Source organism: Salvelinus fontinalis, chromosome 17, assembly GCF_029448725.1.
Source record: "Salvelinus fontinalis isolate EN_2023a chromosome 17, ASM2944872v1, whole genome shotgun sequence".
NCBI classification, from domain to species: Eukaryota; Metazoa; Chordata; class Actinopteri; order Salmoniformes; family Salmonidae; genus Salvelinus; species Salvelinus fontinalis.
In genome coordinates, this window is record NC_074681.1 from 13,119,663 (window position 1) to 13,142,667 (window position 23,005).

Genomic DNA, 23,005 nt, shown 5'->3' on the forward strand with positions numbered 1-23,005 from the left:
TCTCTTTCCTTCTCTCGACACCCCGCCTCTCTCTACTTCTCTAGACACCCAGCCTCTCTCTCCTTCTCTCGACACCCCGCCTCTCTCCTTCTCTCGACACCCCGCCTCTCTCTCCTTCTCTCGACACCCCGCCTCTCTCTACTTCTCTCGACACCCCGCCTCTCTCTCCTTCTCTCGACACCCCGCCTCTCTCTACTTCTCTAGACACCCAGCCTCTCTCTCCTTCTCTCGACACCCAGCCTCTCTCCTTCTCTCGACACCCCGCCTCTCTCTCCTTCTCTCGACACCCCGCCTCTCTCTCCTTCTCTCGACACCCCGCCTCTCTCTCCTTCTCTCGACACCCCGCCTCTCTCTACTTCTCTCGACACCCCGCCTCTCTCTCCTTCTCTCGACACCCCGCCTCTCTCTACTTCTCTCGTCACCCAGCCTCTCTCTCCTTCTCTCGACACCCCGCCTCTCTCTCCTTCTCTCGACACCCCGCCTCTCTCTACTTCTCTCGACACCCCGCCTCTCTCTCCTTCTCCCTCACTCTCTCTCTCCCTTTCACCATAGTATACTTTCTGATCAGACAGTCAGCTCTCTTTGGCATGTGTGTACAAGTTGCCTGTTTGGGTGCTAAGTATGTCAGCAGACATGAGAATGATCTTGGTTTGCAAGGGTAAAAATCACTGGTTGCCATAGTAGAGGTGATGAAAATAGCACAAGGGAATGATTAATGGATAAAAACAACATGTCAACAAACATCACAGTAACTCGTAAAACTAACAAGAGCATAACATACAAGTAAGCGAATCTGAGATTATTGGGGTTCTGTAGCCTTATTGGGGTTCTGTAGCTTGCTTGCAAATTTGGAGACTTAGGTCCGGGTGTAACTAGCTAGCGCTATTGGATAACTGTTGTAAATGTCGCACTGCAATTCACGTGTTTTCATTGGACCATGACCTTTACACTTCAATGAACGATTATCAGGGGACTCTTTAGTTGGGCTGTATTCATGTACTTCAACATCATTAGATTTGCTTTCAATACGCACCAATGGCGGAGAATTTGTAATGTACACTAAATAGCGTCTCATTACAAAATTCCCTGTATATCAATTATTATTATATAAATTATTATTATTTCCCTCCTGTGGTGTCTGTATATTTCACTGTCAGGCAGCTGTATTTAAAATTTTAAATCTCTCTATAAAGTGATTTCCTCAAAACCCACCCCCATATGATCAGCAAGCAGAGCAAAGCAGAGCTGCTCAACAATGATACATTTTGGCTGTGAAAGGACATGGAGGCTGGCACAACATCATCTGGCTAACGCTGCCAGCCTGACAATGGGGGGTAGCATGGTAGCAGAGATACCAAAACAACCATGGCAATGTGTGGCATGTCTGGAAAGGACCCTGGATTCCCTTGCATTCGCCACAGGCCAAAAGAGTTCACTGGTCTGGTGAATAGCAGCCTACCCCCATCAACTGCACTTGGACACTGTGTTAATAAACCTCCAAATGAGCTTAAAATACTCCTCCTTGGCCTTCAACTGCTCTTAAATGCTAGTAAAACTAAATGCATGCTCTTCAACCGATTGCCACCCGCCTAGCATCACTACTCTGGACGGTTCTGACTTAGAATATGTGGACAAGTACAAATGCCTAGGTGTCTGGTTAAACTGTAAACTCTCCTTCCAGACTCACATTAAGCATCTCTAATCCAAAATTAAATCTAGAATCGGCTTCCTATTTCACAACAAAGCCTCCTTTACTCATAATGCCAAAAATACCCTCGTAAAACTGACTATCTTACCGATCCTTGACTTTGGCGATGTCATTTACAAAGTAGCCTCCGACACTCAACTCAGCAAATTGGATGCAGTCTATCACAGTGCCATCCGTTTCGTCACCAAAGCCCCATATACTACCCACCACTGCGACCTGTACGCTCTCGTTGGCTGGCCCTCGCTACATGTTCGTCGCCAAACCCACTGGCTCCAGGTCATCTATAAGTCTTTGCTAGGTAAAGCCCCGCCTTATCTCAGCTCACTGGTCACCATAGTTACTCCCACACGTAGCACGCACTCGAGCAAGTATATTTCACTGGTCATCCCCAAAGCCAACACCTCCTTTGGCCATCTTTCCTTCCAGTTCTCTGCTGCCAATGACTGGAACGAATTGCAAAAATCACTGAAGCTGGAGACTTATATCTCCCTCACTAACTTTAAGCATCAGCTGTCAGAGCAGCTTACCGATCACTGTACCTGTACACAGCCCATCTGTAAATAGCACACCCAACTACCTCATCCCCATATTGTTATTTTTTTGTTGTTGCTCTTTTGCACCCCAGTATCTCTACTTGCACATCATCTGCACATCTATCACTCCAGTGTTAATGCTAAATTGTAATTATTTCGCCACTATGGCCTATTTATTGCCTTACCTCCCTAGTCTTACTACATTTGCACACACTGTACATATATTTTTCTATTGTGTTATTGACTGTACATTTGCTTATCGCATGTGTAACTCTGTGTTGTTGTTTTTGTCGCACTGCTTTGCTTTATCTTGGCCAGGTCGCAGTTTTAAATGAGAACTTGTTCTCAACTGGTCTACCTGGTTAAATAAAGGTGAAATAAAAAATGTAATAAAAACGAATTCAAGTTTTTGCTGTCTCTGGTGAAATTGAGGAACTGCTCTAAAATACATTTATACTATAAGCTTGTGAACCATACCACTGGTCTTTGACTACTTATAGAATGCAGTATAGTGCACAAATTCATTCTATGTAACAGGTATATTATTCTATTTTGCGATACTGCATAATGGTTTCTTATCAAGTCCGAACTAAACCGTACAGCAGAGTATGGAGTCAAACTATTGGCTCGTTTTTCAAAGTGGAGAGAGATGCCACCCTGTGGCTAAAACCCTGACTGCATCTTGGTTCTGTTCTTTTTGGGGGTTGTGTTAAAGCCCCCTCTTGGTGACACAGTAGATTGCAGCATGCTGCAGTGAAGGGACTATGACACTAGATAGTACCAATCAACCATAAACTTCATAGGCATGACAAAGGAAAAGGATGCCTTAAATCTGCCATATACATGGAGTGTAAAAAACATTAGGAACACCTGCTCTTTCCATATCATATACTGACCAGGTTAATCCAGGTGACAGCTATGATCCCTTATTGATGTCAATTGTTAAATCCACTTCAAATCTGTGTAGATGAAGGGGAGGAGACAGGGTGAAAGAAGGATTTTACAATTGAGACATGGATTGTGTATGTGTGGCATTCAGAGGGTGAATGGGCAAGACACAAGATTTAAGTGCCTTTGAACGGGGTATGGTAGTAGGTGCCAGGCACACCAGTTTGAGTGTCAAGAACTGCAACACTGGTGATTTTTCACGCTCAACAGTTTTCCATGTGTTTCAATAATGGTCCACCACCCAAAGGAAATCCATCCAACTTGACACAACTGTGGGAAGCATTAGAGTGAACATGGGCTAGAATCCCTGTGGGATGCTTTCGACACCTTGTAGAATCCATGCCCCAACTAATTGATGCTTCTCTGAGAGCAAAAGGGGTGCAACTCAATATTAGGAAGGTGTTCCTCATGTTTTGTACAGTCAGTGTATAATATGCCTACCACAGGAGGTTGGTGACACCTTAATTGGGGGGGGGGGGGGCTCCTGGTAATGGCTGGACCAGAATCAGTGAAATGGTAGTAAATAGCTGATGCCATTCAAATATCTGATGCCATTCCAAACAGCTGATGCCATTCCAAACAGATGATGCCATTCCAAACAGATGATGCCATTCCAAACAGATGATGCCATTCCAAACAGATGATGCCATTCCAAATAGCTGGTGCCATTCCATTTGCTCTTTTCTAGACATTATTATGAGCCACCCTGGTCTCCGCCTTCTCCAGGTAGTAGAAGAAGGCCAGCTTGGCTACGTTGTTCTGGCTTTCAGCGCGCTGGCAGACCCCAACTATGGTGGGCCCTCTCTGTCCTCCTCTGCAGGGGGACCTCTGGTGCCTGTCTATCATGGCTGCTGGGCGTCTTGTCTGAGCTGAAGAGAGGAAATACAGACAGTCACACATGCATGTAGGCTATGTTACTCCTGGCAAGAGATGTTGATATACATTTGGATAATGGAGAAAATGATAATTGATTTATTCCATCTGTCACCTGTTCCATTGCATCTTTGTTTGTAAAACTGAAGTGGCTTAATTGATTTATCGACTGTAGCCCAGAAGCCCACTATCTGCAGACCATAAACTACAAATCCCATAATGCTTAAAATAAGTTCTGACCCCGTCCTAGGCAGACAGAAATGGCTCACATGCTGCAAGTGAACACAAATCTTAAGTGATCTTTTTTTATTTGTTTAACTGCTATAATAAATGTAAAAGATTATATTTTTATAAAGTGTCGGTGTTATGGTCACGTGGTGAGGTCAAGTTTAGCGGGAAAGAAAACATGGCGAGCGAAGTAGCAGGTAGCATTGCGGAGCCAGTACAATGTCCCGTTTGTTTTAAGGATTTCGCGGCGTCAGAAATCAATGCCCATCTGGACAGATGTTTGTTAAACAATGACAGTTGTCCGACATCAACCAGTAAAGACGAGAACGGACCACCTCTCAAGAAACCTCGCATTTCTAGTGAAGCGTCCAGTCCAACAGTTAATACGACAGACTCGTCGGAGGCGAGGAAAGGTACCACGCCGCACTCTCCGGTTTTCAGTATGTTTCAGACCAACAGAAATAAGGGTCCAGTTCAAAGTGAACGAAATGCATCTTTATCGAATAAACCGATTGCCAGCACTGCTGTCAGTAAAGGAATTAAACGTCATTCACCTGACGAGATGGAGACAGGTAAGGCGATGGGACAGTTTGGCATCGACCCCCCTATATCGAACACACTGATAAAGACCCCGCGTGATACAACACCTGTGCGCGCTCTGCTGAATATCGATAAGCCGCTGGCGGAGAAACTGCGACCAACCACGCTAGAGGAATATTTCGGCCAAAACAAAGCAGTAGGAAAAGACACCCTTCTCAGGTCGCTGTTGGATTCTCAGGAGATACCGTCATTGATCCTATGGGGACCACCAGGATGTGGGAAGGTGTGGTGTTCTACTTTGTAAACATATACATATAATCTAGATTGTATTTCCATGTTGTAAACGAAAGTAACACGTGAGTGATGAAGTGTGTGACTGACGAGCAGAAATTGTCATATGCTGAGGCAGTGAAGAAAGTAGAGGAAGATGGGTCAAGGGGGAGGGATCCTGAGAGGAGTGGTGGTGAGTAGTAGATCTGTACCAGTACAGAGGGATAAACCAATACGTGATATGTTTCAGTAAGACTGTATTTTGGGGATTTATAACAATGGTTATCAACTGTCCAGCAGGGATGGAACATAAATCGCAGAAAATAGAGGTTGTGGTGGCAGCTGCAGAGAGGTATTTGGGTGTGCGAGGTTTGACGTCAAAAGAGTTACAGGGTGTGTTAAGTGGTGGTGGCTCATACATTCAGGCTGTTGGCCTGAAGTAGGACTAAATAGATTTAACCCTTGTGTGGTGTTCATGTTTTTGTTATTCACCCAATGTTCGCGGGTCTGATTGACCCAAAACAGTATTGGGTTTTAAACAATACAGCCATAACAATTTACGTAAAAATACTTAATACTTAGATTTTGACTTGTATCAATTACAAGCAATACACCATCATTGTAAATTAGAATTTGTTCTTAACTGACTTGCCTAGTTAAAGGTTAAATGTTTTTTAAAAATATAGACAGCATACATGGTTAATATTTGGCATTTACCTCTGCTAGATAACATTTATCAATAAAAGCTCTATTATTGTTTTTAAAATAAAATGTTTTTTTTTTTGGTTTTTCTACACATTAAGGCTGGTCTACACACCACATGAGGGACAGAGTTTTACTGTGTGTGTGTGTTGCAAATGTATTTCTTGCACTTGATGCATGTGTTTACTGTGTCTTCCTGTCCTTCTTGGGTCCACACACATCACAGAGCTTCTTCATGTTGCTACCGGCTGCAATCTAGAATGATGAAAACACTTAGTTCAGGAATTTCACTAACATCTCACTCACATATATAGTTACAGCAGGCCACGGTAGGAGAGTCAGACACACATGCAACATCACCCACACTTACTTCCATTGTTGGTTCTGTGGGTCGGCCGGATGGGGCACCAACATCCTCCTCCTGAATCCTCCTCACAATGGCTGCAGAAGCTGGGGTCCTTGGGATGTGTTGCTTACTCTGTATTTGAGGTCTTATCAATGCCTTGCCCAACTCCTCGAGAAAGAGTCTTCTCCTCTGGAGCTTCCCTCTGTTCCAATCTGGGTTCAACGCCATCCAGATGACAAACGCTGTGTACGCCGAGATGTCCAAAATGTTGGAAGAACATCACAAGTGGCCAGCGTAGGGTTCTTCTTTTGCAGCTGTAGCCAGTCACCAGCTTGTCTAAATTGTCCATCCCTCATTTTGTGGCATTATAATCCATTATGATTTCTGTTTTTTGATGTTCCTGGCCACAGATTCTCCCATTCCTATGCAGCGTACACATGAGTACCACATTTTTGCCTTTCTTTGGCAAGTAGGACACAAGGGAAGTGTCGGCCGTGAACACAAACTTAGAGGAATTGATAGGCCTCTTCCGTGTATTCAACAGCTGAGTTGGGAGCTCTGGCTTGTTTTTTCGTACCGTTCCTACCATTGTCAGCTTTCTCTTGAGGATCTCCTGTCCCGACTTGTGTTACCGCATGTGATGTTGTGGCTACGGGTCCCTGTGTCATGTCCAGGACAACCCGCATCCCTTGGTTCTTCTCAGGAGCTCCTCCATCTGGCTTCCCTGTATACACTTGCAAGTTCCACTCACATGATGAAGCAGCATCACAGGCAGCCCAGATCTTGATTCCATATTTTGCGGGTTTAGACAGTATGTACTGCTTGAAGGGGCAGCGGCCCCTAAATGACATAAGCTGCTCATCAACAGTAACGTTGTGCCACGGTTGTAAAACAGGGGAAGGCGGTCCACCCACTTGTCTTACACTGACCTGATTTCAGCTAGCTTGTCTCTCTGCCGCCGAGCTGGTCTGGTGTCTTGGTTATTGAAGCGGATAATCCTGGAAATAATGTGGAAGTTTTCCAGAGATCTTGTGGCACGGAAAAGTTCTCTGCCAGTTTATGCATCCCACAGGGATTTTGTGGATTCCCCATTGGATCTGAAAACACCAGCATGGATAAGAACCACAAAGTATGTACAGTTGAAGTCGGAAGTTTACATACACTTAGGTTGGAGTCATTAAAACTTGTTTTTAAACCACTCCACAAATGTATTGTTAACAAACTATAGTTTTGGCAAGTCGGTTAGAACATCTACTTTGTGCATGACACAAGTCATTTTTCCAACAATTGTTTATTTCCAGATTATTTCACTTATAATTCACTGTATCACAATTCCAGTGGGTCAGAAGTTTACATACACTAAGTTAACTGTGCCTTTAAACAGCTTGGAAAATTCCAGAAAATCATGTCATGGCTTTAGAAGCTTCTGATGGGCAAATTGACATAATTTTAGTCAATTGGAGGTGTACCAGTGGATGTATTTCAAGGCCTACCTTCAAACTCAATGCCTCTTTACTTGACATCATGGGATAATCAAAATAAATCAGCCAAGACCTCAGGAAAAAAAAATGTAGACCTCCACAAGTCTGGTTCATCCTTGGGAGCAATTTCCAAATGCCTGAAGGTACCACGTTCATCTGTACAAACAATAGTACGCAAGTATAAACACCATGGGACTACAGCCGTCGTACCGTCCAGGAAGGAGACCGTTCTGTGTCTTAGAGATGAACGTACTTTGGTGCAAAAAGTGCAAATCAATCCCAGAACAACAGCAAAGGACCTTGTGAAGATGCTGGAGGAAACAGGTCCAAAAGTATCTATATCCACAGTAAAACAAGTCCTATATCGACATAACCTGAAAGGCCACTCAGCAAGGAAGAAGCCACTGCTCCAAAACTGCCCTAAAAAAGCCAGACTACGGTTTGCAGCTGCACATGGGGACAAAGATTGTACTTTTTGGAGAAATGTCCTCTGGTCTGATGAAATAAAAATATAACTTTTTGGTCATAATAATCATCGTTATGTTTAGAGGAAAAGGGGGAGGCTTGCAAGCCGAAGAGCACCATCCCAACCATGAAGCACGGGGGTTGCAGCATCATGCTGTGGGGGTGCTTTGCTGCAGGAGGGACTGGTGCACTTTACAAAATAGATGGCATCATGAGGTAGGAAAATTATGTGGATATATTGTAGCGACATCTCAAGACATCAGTCAGGAAGTTAAAGCTTGGTCGCAAATGGGTCATCCAAATGGACAATGACCCCAAGCATACTTCCAAAGTTGTGGCAAAATGGCTTAAGGACAACAAAGTCAAGGAATTGGAGTGGCCATCACAAAGCCCTGACCTCAATCCTATAGAAAACTTGTGAGCAGAACTGAAAAAGCGTATGCGAGCAAGGAGGTATACAAACCTGACTCAGTTACACCAGCTCTGTCATGAGGAATGGGCCAAAATTCACCCAACTTATTGTGGGAAGCTTGTGGAAGGCTACCCAAAACGTTTGACCCAAGTTAAACAATTTAAAGGCAATGCTACCAAATACTAATTGATTGTATGTAAACTTCTGACCCACTGGGAATGTGGGGGTGGCTGAGTGTCAGTCTCATCCTCCTTCTTCCAACTCCCTGTCAGACTTTGAATTGACAGAGACAAAATTCATGATCTTCCAAAGTGGAAGATGCTCCTTCCACACTTGCTCCTCTCTCTGCTAAAACAAATTCTATGGCCCTCTGAGCAGAGATTATTTTTGCCATACTGATTGATTGTGGTAAGGAGCCACACATGCAAAGCTATTTATTTGTTGTGTTGTGTCCCTCCCCCAATTTGCACCTGGCTGGGGTAGAGTGTGGGGAAATCATTTTTACAATGTATTAAAATAATATATTGTAATAACATTGCATGTTCCCACAAGACATTGTGTAGTTTCACACACTACAAAGGGTAAAGAGTGAGAAAAGAGGGAGACAGACAGGTTCTTGGTGCTATGTTGAAACAGCAGGCCCAGGGAGGAGGAATGCACACAGCAAGCATTTTTGTTTCATTTTTACTTGTTTTCACCTACACACACACTTTCCCACACTTTTATTGCCCTCAGGTCCAGTGGACCTGAACACCACATATGTAATATAAATGTGTAGTGGGGTGCACAGTGTGAAAATGTGTTATTTTACATGTTCTTCACAGAAAATGAGCCAAGGTCAATGAGTCTCAGGGTGAAAAAAAGTATTAATTGTATAATTTTTATTTTAGTAAACATTGAAAATGGACCCACAGACCCAAACACCACACGGGGGTTAAATAGTGGAGTATGATGTATATGTATAGATAGATTCTTTTTTTTTTTGTGAGTGTTGTGATAGATGGTAGGGTATTTTAAAAATGTTTGTTTTTTTAAGCAAAGTTCAAGGGACTTGTACTCTAGTCTAGTAGGTGACGGTAATGCAACATTTATTGGATGCCAACCGCAGGTAAACTTCATTGAAGAAGAAGTGGGACTGACAACAGCAGCAGCAGCAACAACTTCTCATATCAGCATCATTTTTTTTATAAACCAGACCAATTAGTGTTGCTCAGTTGCAGCTTTTTAGAAAAATAATCCAAAAAGCAGATAAATATTGATTTCAACCAACCATCCCCCTGAGTTCGTCATTGCTCAAGAACACGAGACCCCTGTGGGCAGGGAAGACCTTGCAGCAGCCTTGGAATGTGTAACAATAGGGCCTATGCCCAGTGCCTACATAACGTTAAGCCTAAAGATAAGGTCATTTCTGCAGTTTTTTTTTATGATTATTGACTGAGTTAATGTGGTTATTGCAATGCCCATGGATGGCAGTCACATAATTGGAACTGCTTTAAATTCTCCCATTAGGCCTAGATATACTGTATAGTGACTTGCATTATCTGCACTGTTAACGCCATAATAGGCCAGCTACCTCTCACTTGACTGGCCACCATAACAGCATGCCTCTTAACACTTTCCCTTTCTCGCTGACTCTCTTTGTCAGCCCTCTGGTGTCATGGGTCAGATTTCATAAGATTTATGAAGCTAGATTCCAGGATTTACAGTGGAGGCTAGATTTATGAATCTGTCTTCAGGTTCTTCTAGGCAGGGACCAGGGGACCTGGTTCTGTCTGTGGATTATAGGAACTGGAAAAAGCATTATAGGCCTATAAAATACAGACGGAAAATGCTGTGACAGTGGCATGCAGCGGGATCAGTAGATGCGTGATTTTAGGTGCCTGCCTGCATTCTCAAGGATTTAATGAGGAAAAATACTTTCCACATAGGGCCCCACACACTATCTTCATCATTAGTAGTAATCATATTTTGAACGAGACAAGTATTCACAGGTACTCGCTTTCTTCAGATGGATAAGAATTCTAAGAATCTCTAAGAATTAGATATGGTGTCACTATGAACTCTTACGTTCATGTATCTCTGTCCTTCCTTCCAGACCACCCTGGCCCACATCATAGCCAGCGGCAGTAAGAAGAGGGGCATGGCCCGCTTCGTTTCTCTCTCTGCCACCAGCACATCCACCAATGAGGTGCGAGAGGTCATTAAGCAGGCCCAGAATGAGTTAAAACTGATGAAGAGGAAGACCATCCTCTTTATAGATGAGATCCATCGCTTCAACAAGTCACAACAGGTAATAACAACCAAAGTGCTCCAGCCAATAAGAAGAATTGGGCTCAGGTTTCAGCCAATAACAATGACAAAGGGTAGAGGGTATCACTCCAAGATGCAACTCCGTCTCATGCTACCACTAGAGTGAGAGCACCGCCAGCATTCAAAAGTGACCAAAACATCAGCCAGGAAGCATAGGAACTGAGAAGTGGTATGTGGTCTCCACCTGCAGAATCACTCCTTTATTGGGGGTGTCTTGCTAATTGCCTATAATTTCCACCTTTTGTCTATTCCATTTGCACAACAGCATGTGAAATGTATTGTCAATCAGTGTTGCTTCCTCAGTGGACAGTTTGATTTCACAGAAGTGTGATTGACTTGGAGTTACATTGTGTTGTTTAAGTGTTCCCTTTATTTTTTTGAGCAGTGTATATAATTGAACCGAAACCGAACCAACCTCATAAAGAACTAATCGCTCAGCACTATAATGGACAGATGGGTGTTGATAGAAAATCTGATCTGAAATAATTGCTTCGTACAGCATGCCACAATTGTTTTAATATACCTACAAAGTTTAACAAACTATAGTAACAATAACATAGTAACCAAGTATCACTCTGAAAATAGCAATAAATATCCTTATCAGTTACTGTCTTCATTTTGTGTAGTATAATATGAAGGATGGTTCTCACTGGCACAGAACGACCCTTTTATTCAGTCTGTGTAAATTCTGATAACAATTAATAGGAAGTTAGAGCCAGGGTCGACTCTACACCGTGCTCGCGCTAAAGAGGTGCTAAGAGGGAAAACATAGCCATCATAGCGCATGCGTGCGATAGATTTGTCTTTTAACCATGTACCCTATAATGCTTTTACACAGCTACCCTATTAAACCAATGTACAATGAGGTATAGTGCCAATGGTATTTCATGCACAGGTAACCAAAGCCCTGTGACTCACCCTTGATATTGAACCACTTTTGGGATGCTCAACACCTTCTCTTTTCATCCCATGTCTCTCTTCACTCTCTTTCTATGTCTCTTGTTGTCTGTCTGTATGTAGGATACCTTCCTCCCTCATGTGGAGTGTGGGACAGTGACTCTGATTGGGGCAACCACGGAAAACCCTTCGTTCCAGGTGAACGCGGCTCTGCTTAGCAGGTGCAGGGTCCTGGTTCTGGACAAGCTGTCTGTGGAGGCAATGGGGTTGATCCTGCTCAGGGCCGTCGCTACGCTGGGGATCAGTGTACTGGGAGAAGATCTCAACGACCGCATAGATCAAGACGAGTTAGACTCAACCGAGCTTAGATCAGAGTAAGTAGCTGATACCCCCTCCTCTGGGAATGAGCACCTTGTTATCACAGAACGTGCCGTGTAGACACATGTCATCCTTAAGTCTGGGATTCCTGAACCCTGATTGGTCGAGGGGGACGTCCTCTCTCTCCTCTGTCCGCCTTAAAATGTTTTCCTTTAGGTCATTTATGGCCTGGCAGGGCTGACTATAGACAGACAGCCCTGGCAGTTGTTCTCTCTCTCCTTTTTCTCCTCCCTCTCTCTTTTTCCTCCCTCTTTCTCTTTTTCTCTCTCCTTTCTCTCCTCTCTCTCACTCGCTTGCTCTCCTTTGTCTCTCTTTCTCTCTTGGAGAAAATATCCTTTCTATTTTATTCAGCTTTGTTCAATTGTATTCTTCATATTATAAAATAGTATACTATAATACCATGGAATTCTAAGCAAATCTTGTCTGCTAAATGAACTAGTAACCTCTCGCTCGCTCTCTCCTTTTTCTCATCTTTTTCTCTCCTTCTCTCTTTTCTCTCTCTTGCTCGCTCGGTCTCCTTTTTCTCCTCCCTCTCTCTTATCTCCTTTCTGTCCTTTCTCTCCTTTCTTTTTCTCTCTCCTTTCTCTCCTCTATCTATTTCTCTCTCTCTTCTGACGGAGATGGAGGGGAGTGTGTCGGTATAGCCTAGCCTGCTTAAGTGAGACAGCTGTTAACTGCTGGCAGCAGATGAGGGCTCAGTTTTAACAGTGTACCAGATTCATGGCAGAGAGCCTTCATGGTCAACATGGGTGTGATTGAGCGGTGGTGGTGATTGAGCTAACATTAGATGTTATATTTGTGTTTAAAGATCTTGGTACAGGTGCAAGCCATGGAGTGAAATGCTCTTTGGTTGTGTACAGATCTTTACGCTCAGGTGGACCAACCCTTTCTATTACATCACATCTTTACATCCTACCTTGTTTTGATATATTCATTTTCTGGGAGTGACATAGGTCTCTCAAATTGATCAAACTATACATTTGTTCCAAGGAACATTTTAAATCAGACATTTTCCACACTGCATCAGCAAAAAATGGTGGCAGCCCTGGATTCCCTCTCTCACCCCTATCAAATTAAAAAGGGGCTATTGTCTTGTCTGGAGTCCAAGCCAAGGGAGGAGACAGGCATGTTTGGCTGTATGTTTCACAGGAAGGTCCCACTGGGACAGCTAGATGAGACTAGTTCAGTATGTGCCCTCCCTTATCACCCTCTTCACATCATTTGATTGTATGCCAAAAGTCATGAATAGAATTGAAAGGTTGGTAGAAAATCCAATGAGCTGTTGGTGTCGCATAGCTATGGCATGCGGTTCAGATGTCACACTTAGTGGCTTAAATGTAAACATTTAAACAGTATATTTTATTCATCTACCCGCAGGTATTTACTATATAGATCTATTGTTTCATTTAGGCTCATGGATCAGAATCAGCACACCAGTACCTAGGGCTGTGGCGGTCACAACATTTTGTCAGCCGGTGATTGTCAAGCAAATAACTGGCAGGTACCAGTATGGCTTCCACACGTAGCCTACAAGCCACTGATGCAGACCTTTGAAACATCTACATTTTAAAAAGTCTAATAAATCCATGCCTACACCTTCACAATAAAACCATTTATTTTTATTTTAGACAGGTCTAAAGAAACATGTAGTCTATTTCAGAAGAATAGAATAGCATACTCAGAGATGTCCTTATGTTAGGTCCTGATGTGGCTATGCCATATGGCTGTGGGCTACACTAGTTCATTTAGCAGACCAGATTTGCTTTGAATTTCAATGGCATTATTTTAGATTTTATAGTATGAAGAATGCAATTGAACAAAGCTGAATCAAATAGAAACGATTTTAGGGGAGTGCACGCACACATGCGGCTATTCTGTGTTGTGGTTATCAAAGAAATAGGTTCTCCTATATGCTTAATTTAGAGGTATTAATGTAACTTTAGTTGTTCTACAAACGTTGGGTTATATGTTAAGATTTGTAATACATTCTAAGACTGCATGATACGACTAATGATATAAAAATAGTTGCATGAAAGGCATGAGCTTTGCTTTGTTTTTTGCACCGGCTGTACACACTTCAACAGTCTCTCATTCACAATTTAACAAACACTTTATAATGCCTCAAATTTCCTGGTGGCATCCCCTTTGTGTGGATGTAATGCCCCCTAAGAAATCCCATGGCTTTTGCGGCCAGTGGCCGTTGTGCCCTTGGGCTGAATATAATACTTATAATCCCCTTCTCCCTGAGTGCTGCACGCTCCAAAGCACCTCACTCACATTGCTCTCCATCACCTGATCGGGTCTTTCTCACAAGCTAAAAGTGAAGACCGACACATCGGGACGCAACTGCGCGTGTCCTTATCCAATTCCGAGGTGTCCACATTTACTGTACACATTTACTTTTCGTCAGCCCACAAGATGAGTAGGCCTAACGAACAGCAAAAGCACTAGCATATGTCAATCTTCTATCCCCCATGTCCTAAAGTTCTATTCTGTGCAAGAAATAAATATTCCATACATAGTCTGGGACAGTTGTGGGATGTGATTGATCCCAAATGAATACAACCACTAGCATAAAATGTAAAAAAATTACGCAATGAGGCTGACGCCACAGATCAGAACATTTAGCTTAAAATGTTGATAAACTAAGCTATTTCGTCACATTCAAAGCGCAGCAATGTGCACACGGCAGTAGGCTGTAAGGGCGAATGTTCTATTAGCGGGAAAACACCATTATCAAAAGTGACCTTAAATGCAATTATGCATGTTTCTTGCCTCACTCTGGGCATCATTCACAAGTGATAATATATAATTCACAAGTGATAGGCTAATATTGTCACCCATCAGACAATTCTTTATTTAATCTTGTCTTTACATAAACCAAAATAATATATGTGTGACATTTGTTTTGATTTAGAATGGACCATTATCATGCACCTGTCTCGAGATAGATCTATGCGCTTAAATAGCAAATCGAGGACGCTTTTCCCGTGGTTCATTTTCATGCCAGCCAGTTAGTCTATACTCCTGTTGTAAAGAAAAGCAATTGTTGAGGAAAAGTTGAGTAATAAATATAGTAAGCCTAGCCTATAGAAAGCTGAAGGGATGCTCCTCTTTTTAATAGAGGCCATCACTCTGTTTTTCTCATGTAATTGCATAGCCTATAGAAATGTTGCACAAAATGACCTCATGGGCCCTCATGAAGTGTTTGATTAGATTTTCAATTAAATTTGCATTGATATCAGAGTAATTAGAGGGACAATAAAGTGCTGAGTACCAGGCTGTTAGCAAGTTTGGTAGGCTACTAATGACCATTAGCAGCATCAGAGCTTGGAGAAGCCTAATTACCGTGAATAAACGGTCACATGTAATTTGACTGCCTTCATGACTCATGACCGCCCATGTGGCGGTAATACGGTCACCGTATTGGTGAAGGGTGTTTGAGGGTGTTTGCATCGCCCCGGGGACCAGGGGCCGCGTTCCACTCTCCCCGTTAGTTCTCATGTTGTCACAGGACTGTTGGCTCAACACTGTCCTGACTGTCTAACCCGACACCCAGACCAGAAGAACACTCAGTTCTTCGCTAACTTCTCTCCAGCTCCTGCAATGACATTATCACCCTGGCCAAGTCCAATAAAGATGCTCCCCTGCTGACTCCATAACGTGGTTTTTGGTAAGGGGTTGTTTATTTGTCACCTTAGTGGCCAATAGGGCTGTGAATTGCCAGAGCTCTCACGTTACGATATTATCACAATACTTAGGTGCCGAAGCAATATGTATTACGATTTTATATGAATTGCAATTCAGTACTGTGATTTTATTTAGGTACAGGTACAGCCAACAAGCGCAAAAATAATATTGTGATATTGTCAAAACAATACGATATATCGCCAAAAATATTATCCCGATATGTAACTATCACATTTTTTTGTTCCCCCCCCATCACTAGTGGCCAAGTGGATCAAGTCTCTGTTGTGTACTTGTTTTAGAGATGGGATTATTTGAGAACGACACATGGTATTAGACCAGATGGTACAAGGACACTGCCCATCATGCCTTGGCTAAATTGAAGAGTGCCCCTTGTCTGGGTCTGGTTTATGTCACCATACATGGAGGGGAGGCCTGCCGCTGTGAGAGGGTCTCAAAGTGTGGCGTCGTACCGGTTGCTTTTCATCAGGGTCAACCGTTTGGATCTGGGCATGAAGGATTGGGTAGTTGGCTGGGGGATCTGGAGGATCATCCAAAAACCATAGCATCCTGTTTGCAGGAGTCAAATTCTGAGCAAATTCTGAGTCTCTATTTGATGTTGGATGAAAATGCTTCTATGTGCAGTATAGCAAAAAGACACAGTTATTGTCATTTTTCTCTGTACCATTTAGGCCTAATATAATCGGAGCTAAACATTTCTTATTTGTTATAATTGAATGTGTTTCTGTTTTCATGTTGTGTAGACCAAAGGTCTATATTGAGCAGAAGGCTCTGGACACCATAGCCCACCTGTGTGACGGCGACGCCCGGGCGGGGCTCAACGGGCTCCAGCTGGCTGTCCAGGCCCGGGTGGGTGCAGCCCGTTCTGGCCAATCAGGATCTGGCAGTACCCCACATGACATTGTGGTGCAGGAGGAGCATGTGAAGGAGGGCCTTCAGAGGTCCCATATCCTCTACGACAAAGCAGGTGAGTCCAATGGTTCAATAGAAAAGAGTATAGGAGTCGCACCCCTATCATACTAACAGGTGCATGGAGAAAAACTGTACACTAAATTGAAACTCCAGCATACTGATGATCTTGATGCTCCTCAATGGTTCAACCATAACATTAGAGTACATTATTTTCTATTGATTCAGCTGTATTCAGTAAACATTTGACATTTTTCTAGGATGTTCTTTTACACTGCCCCTCACTGGACTGACAGATATTTAAAAAATGTAGATGACAAATGATGTTTCTTGTCATGATTCAATTTGATAATTACAGAGTGGTGACATCCTGTCTGGTTGGCTCCACAGCAGCAGCCCAGAGATAATAACCCAAGCAGTCTGTCTGTCAGCTCATGGGAATGGACCTGTGAATAGTTTAGGTGTATTTCAGAGGTCTCTTGTGAAAAGGTGAATGTGCTGGTCCTATTGGTAGAGCTAACTTCCCCTTTGCTCTGAGTCTGAGATATGCAGCCAGATCCAGCCAAAGAACACGTTGCCCTCTAATACATACAGTAGACTCTTTCAATATGCCCTACATTAGCTGACTCAGGCCAGACGGCTAGCGCTAATTAGGTTAAAACCCTCAGACAGTAATTTGTACAAGTGATGTCTCCATGGTGCCAGCCTGCCAAGTGCTATTGTGGCTCACTGCCCTTGATTGATGCTTTAGAAGCATGGACTGGTTGTTGTCAGTGTCATCTTACTGGAATCAATGAATATCCAGAATATGTTAGTCAGAGGACACTTAGGAGATTGATAGACTCCTTGGTGTGGTCGTAGAGTATGTAGTACCCGCCATAACTCTTATATTATGTGCATTAGTGTCAAAGTGAAGGTGAAGGGACTTGATCCCAGTCTCTTTTAACCTCTGGTTCTCAGCTTTACTTTTTCTGTCAACCTCAGTGGAGGATGGGTAGAGGATTCTTCTCAAAATTCCTGGTATTTTCCCTCTCAACACTTCCCTGTCAAACTTCTCATGATTTTACGAATAAATGGATCAACCACTTCAAACATGCCATAGAGTGTATGGCTCTGCTGCAAATGAGAGGATACATGGGTTTTTGGGGGGGATCCTAAGGACCCTTTGACTCTGACTGTTGCTGCTGCCAACACACCACCAGGGACAGAGGGATGCCCCTGTCTGCCATGGGCTTGAAAAGTTTGTGCCAGCTGGCGTGGCAATTTATTATGAGACCCCCAGAGATCCATCATCCTCCCATGGCCTGGTTGATTTACAGGACGCCTGCATTGTTTCAGTGTGTCCTATTTTGGGTGCTGGTGGAGGCCTCCAGGTGGATGAAGCCTTATCCAAAATAGCTATGTCAACACAATAATGCCTCAGGAGGGGTGGGCTAATGCCTCGGGAGGGGTGGGCTAATGCCTCGGGAGGGGTGGGCTAATGCCTCGGGAGGGGTGGGCTAATGCCTCGGGAGGGGTGGGCTAATGCCTCGGGAGGGGTGGGCTAATGCCTCGGGAGGGGTGGGCTAATGCCTCGGGAGGGGTGGGCTAATGCCTCGGGAGGGGTGGGCTAATGCCTCGGGAGGGGTGGGCTAATGCCTCGGGAGGGGTGGGCTAATGCCTCGGGAGGGGTGGGCTAATGCCTCGGGAGGGGTGGGCTAATGCCTCAGGAGGTGGACTGGGATATGGAAGGTTGAGGTGGAGGAGTTATCCATCGTGGAGAGAGGTGAAAGAGGGACCACCTGAGTGACAAATGAGACATTGGATCAAATTAGGACGCTGTCTCATAATGGGACATTGCCACGCCATGGGGCCCACTGGAAGCAAGGGATAGACCCTCACTAGCCTGGTCCCAGACCTGTTTAGTGCTGTCTTGCCAACTCACATGGTCATTGTCACGCTATACAATGATGCTAAGACGGGTAAAACGGACAGGACCATGCTAGAACATCACCGCAATGGTGGGTTAATTGGTCTGGGGAGACTGGGGCCTCCAGAGAGAATCCAGAACCTAAATAAGCCTATGGGGTTCAAATCTAACCAGAATTTCCTCTGAACATGCCCCAGAAATTATTAATGTACATCAACTATACAACAGGAACACAAATATAGCCTTGACCCAGCTCAGCAGCCTCTTAACTGTTATGTCAACTAGCTAGACATCCAGGATAGATGGTTTTACCAGCTATAGACCTAACTCTACATTTACTCTATTTAATGTTTTGTCATTAAGAAAAAAAGTGATGAAATTCATTCACGTCATTGCATGTAGACTAATCTCAGTTACCCGGAAGTAAAATTATTTTGCGAAAGTTTGTCATTTCCTGTTTTACATCTGGAAGGGAATGCCGATAACAATTGTGATTACCTTTGTGCAAAGGAAGGAAGCAAAGTCTCCTCACTCGCAAACAAAAACTCTGCCAAATCTGGTGGAAACCATTATCATCCGCACACAGGCTTGACAATCCACGCACCAGTTTAAGTTTACCGCCTTTGCCCAATCCTGATTTGTCCAAATAATCAATGCCCAAAAACAGGAACAACTGCTGCTTGTGGTCACATTCTACGTGAGCCTTGACAGATTCTCGTTGTTTCATGTTCATGAGAATCTGTCCACAAAAGATGACATGTAGACTTCCATCACTATTCTGTTGTGTGATCTGAATCTGATGCTGCTCTATTAAGTTTTGTTAGTGTGAAAGATATTTTGATGAAGCTATTTTTATATCTATGAAACTAAAAACAAATGACTTGTGTCAAGCAGGCATTGGTCTGGATTTGTTTCTAAGCCCTCTACAGTTAACCAGTAACCTTTGTGTATTGCTCTTTGTCTTGGAAAGCCACCAGTGAAGCTCTGGCCAATTTAGGCCTCATGTCACTCTGAGTAGCAACTATCTCTGATTGATGGATGGAATGTGGGTGTGGGCTGGAGGGAGATGGATGGAAAACCGTAGGGACAGCTTGGCCACACACGCCCTTCCCATGGATCACTAGGGATCAGACCTGGATTCAAAATTTATAATTTTTTTCTTCTTACAAATAGGCTACTTTGAGCATTTGATTGAGTTTTGCCAGGAGAGCCAGATGGGGAAAGGGTTTGTACTTGTGGGACTATTTAATTGTTTCCATTGTGCCCGGAACACTCACAATAGTATTTGAACCCAGGTCTGCCAGTCCAGGGAGAAACATTATAGGAAACATCATATAGCCTTGGTTTTAGTGTAACTAAAACAAGACAATAATTAGTATTATTTATATCTTTATGGATCCCTTATTTTTCTTCATCCGCACACCATCTTAAAACCCCTTCCCTCCCCTCCTTTTTGTGTTGTGTTGTGTATTATATGTACACTACATGACCAAAAGTATGTGGACACCAGCTCGTCGAACATCTCGTTCCAAAGTCATGGGCATTAATATGATGGTGCCACGTTGAGTCTCTGAGCTCTTCAGTAAGGCCATTCTACTGCCAATGTTTGGCTATGGAGATTGTATGTGTTTGTGCTCGATTTTATACACCTGTCAGCAACGGATGTGGCTGAAATAGCCAAATCCACCAATTTGAAGGGGCGTCCACATACTTTTGTATATAGTGTATTTCTATGGATTTCTATTTCTCTCTAGATCTATATGGTTATTTTCCCACCCATCCAACCCTACTTTGTGTTGTTTGTTACATAAAGGTGAGGAGCACTATAACTGCATCTCAGCACTGCACAAATCAATGAGGGGCTCCCACGAGAACGCTTCCCTCTACTGGCTGGGCCGCATGCTGGAGGGAGGAGAGGACCCCCTGTACGTGGCTCGCAGACTAGTCCGCTTCTCTAGTGAAGACGTGGGTGTGTGACACGTCTCTGTTTACATCAAACCATTGTTTTAATCAGTTATTAATCAGTTATTGACCCAATTACATAAACCATTGCATTGGCGCACCCTCAGAAAACGAGGAGGAGGATGTGCTGTTTTTAAAAAACATGTTGGTCAAGCACTAATTACCTGTACCAAACTATTTTGTCAACAAACATGATCTAGCGTCTTTGGTATCACCCCAGAGGAATCTTATTTTTGCCCTGACAGTTGTATGCAAAGTCTATTTTCTGTTGGTCTGCACCTGTCAGAGCCATGGAAGGAGTCTTCCCTTACAAGTCAAAGACAAGGTTATGGTGTGTTCTGACTGGATGTCCTGTCCCTTTTGTTCAGGTATGGCAGATCCCTCTGCCCTTCCTCAGGCTGTATCTGCCTTCCAGGCCTGCCATTTCATCGGGATGCCAGAGTGTGAGGTGAGACTTAAATCTTAAATCTTGTCACCAAGGGCAACCAAGAGTTGTCCTTACATCTGCCTCTGTTAAATATCAGCTCTTTGTTATGTTGTGGATACAATAAAGAGAGACATTGGATTTTACCTGAGGAACTCCTTATTTTCTGACCATGTTATCCGGTATGCCTTTTGATATTTGGCCATATAAAAATGCTAATAAAGGTAATTCTCTCTCTACTCCCTTTCCTCCCCTCGCTCCTTCCCTCCCACCCTCAGGTGATCTTGGCTCAGTGTGTGGTGTACCTGGCCAGGGCTCCTAAGTCGGTAGAAATCTACAAGGCGTACGGTAACGTGAAGGCCAGTCTGAGGAACCATAAGGGCCCCCTACCCTCTGTTCCCCTGCACCTTCGCAACGCCCCCACCAAGCTCATGAAGGACCTGGGCTACGCTGAGGGCTACAAGTACAACCCTGCCTTCAGTGCCCCTGTGGAGCAGGACTACCTGCCTGAGGAGCTCCGGGGAATGGACTTCTTCACCTGGAACCCCTCTGACCTTTGAGGTTGACCCATGACATTTGGCATCTGAGGTCAAGGTTACTGTGAGGGTTATAATGCTAAAGATCCATTTTTGTGCTATGAGGACCTCTGAAGATGCTGCTGGATCTAACACGAATAGAACACTTATGCATAAGACCAATTTTGAGTTCAATGATGTTATCACTTTGTTAAATAAATGTAATCTTGTATTGTAGATTGTTACCATTAAGTTGATATAGTTTGTCCAATAGACTGTTATAAATAAACAGAGGGACAGTAATTAGCACCTTTTTTTATAATTCATTTGATCATCTAGGACTTACACTGAGTGTACACAACATTAGGAACACCTTCCTAATATTGTTGCACTCTCTTTTGCACTCAGAACAGCCTCAATTCATCAAGGCATGGACTCTACAACGTGTTGAACGCATTCCACAGGGATGCTGGCCCTGTGATGTTGACTTCAATGCTTCCCACAGTTGTGTCAAATTGTCTGGATTTCCTTTGGGTGCTGGACCATTCTTGATACACACACGAAACTGTTGAGTGTGAATAACACCTCAGCGTTGCCGTTCTTGACAGACTCAAACCGGTGCTCCTGACACCTACTACCATACCCCGTTTAAAGACACTTAAATCGTTTGTCTTGCTCAAATGTCCATCTGAATAGCACACATACCCAATCTATCAGTCTCAATTGTCTCAAGGCTTAAAAATCTTTATTTCACTTGGTTCCTCCCCTATATCTACACTGATTGAAGTGGATTTAACAAGTGACATAAATAAGGGATTATAGCTTTCACCTGGTCTCACCTGGTCAGTCTGTCATGGAAAGAGCATGTTCCTAATGTTTTGTACACTCGGTGTATATGGGAGGTTTATTCCGTTTTCAGCCATTGTCTGCAAATGAAAGATAAATTACATTAAAGGTAATCTCATGCAGTACCACTTGTTTTACACCAACTCACTTAACCATCGATGTGTTGCACCAGTTCTGCTGCACCACGGTACCTTTATCCCCTAAGGTCTCAGGTGCCATTATTTCAACTATGTGATCTTATTCAGCAGCTACACAGCCTAGGCCTGAGGCCTCATAAATGATAAGTCATAACTCACCTGACTGATCCAGGGAATTAATGAACCACCGTGGGTGAAGACAGTAGGTTTTTGGGGGGTGTTGCAGCCTTTACCATTCACAAAACTGGTAACCCAGCTGTCATGACCCAGTTATCCGGGATGAGCCTAAGTCCGCAGGTGGGGAAGAACAACTCAAGAGAAACTGAAGAATAAGTGGCAAACCCAAACATGGCTGTAAACAGTAACATGCTGTTGTCATCGGCAGTTCTATTGTAAGAAACATCTTGGTTGCCGAGGCAAAAACCCTGTGCTATCCTGGAGCACGAGTACAGGGCATTGCAAGGCTGCTTCTGATCATTCTACGACAGATGCCGGGAGCTGATG

General features: G+C 43.6%; 1 protein-coding gene across 1 annotated transcript; it reads left to right on the forward strand.

Annotated features, from left to right (window-relative positions):
• Window positions 1-2,600: 2,600 nt before the first annotated feature.
• wrnip1 (WRN helicase interacting protein 1) lies at window positions 2,601-22,489 on the forward strand. Its single transcript, XM_055866168.1, has 7 exons — window positions 2,601-5,113; window positions 10,602-10,796; window positions 11,837-12,087; window positions 16,543-16,766; window positions 20,431-20,586; window positions 20,948-21,027; window positions 21,282-22,489. The coding sequence occupies exons 1-7, from the start codon at window positions 4,469-4,471 to the stop codon at window positions 21,561-21,563; spliced, it is 1,833 nt and encodes a 610-aa protein (XP_055722143.1). The 5' UTR covers window positions 2,601-4,468; the 3' UTR covers window positions 21,564-22,489.
• The last annotated feature ends 516 nt before the right edge of the window (window positions 22,490-23,005 follow it).

Bases quoted from the DNA above. Each gene is read 5' to 3' on its own strand.
- wrnip1 (XM_055866168.1), top strand. From the start codon at position 4,469: ATGGCGAGCGAAGTAGCAGGTAGCATTGCGGAGCCAGTACAATGTCCC. The intron at 5,114-10,601 runs GTGTGGTGTTCT...CCTTCCTTCCAG, and splicing joins GACCACCAGGATGTGGGAAG to ACCACCCTGGCCCACATCAT. The intron at 10,797-11,836 runs GTAATAACAACC...GTCTGTATGTAG, and splicing joins GCTTCAACAAGTCACAACAG to GATACCTTCCTCCCTCATGT.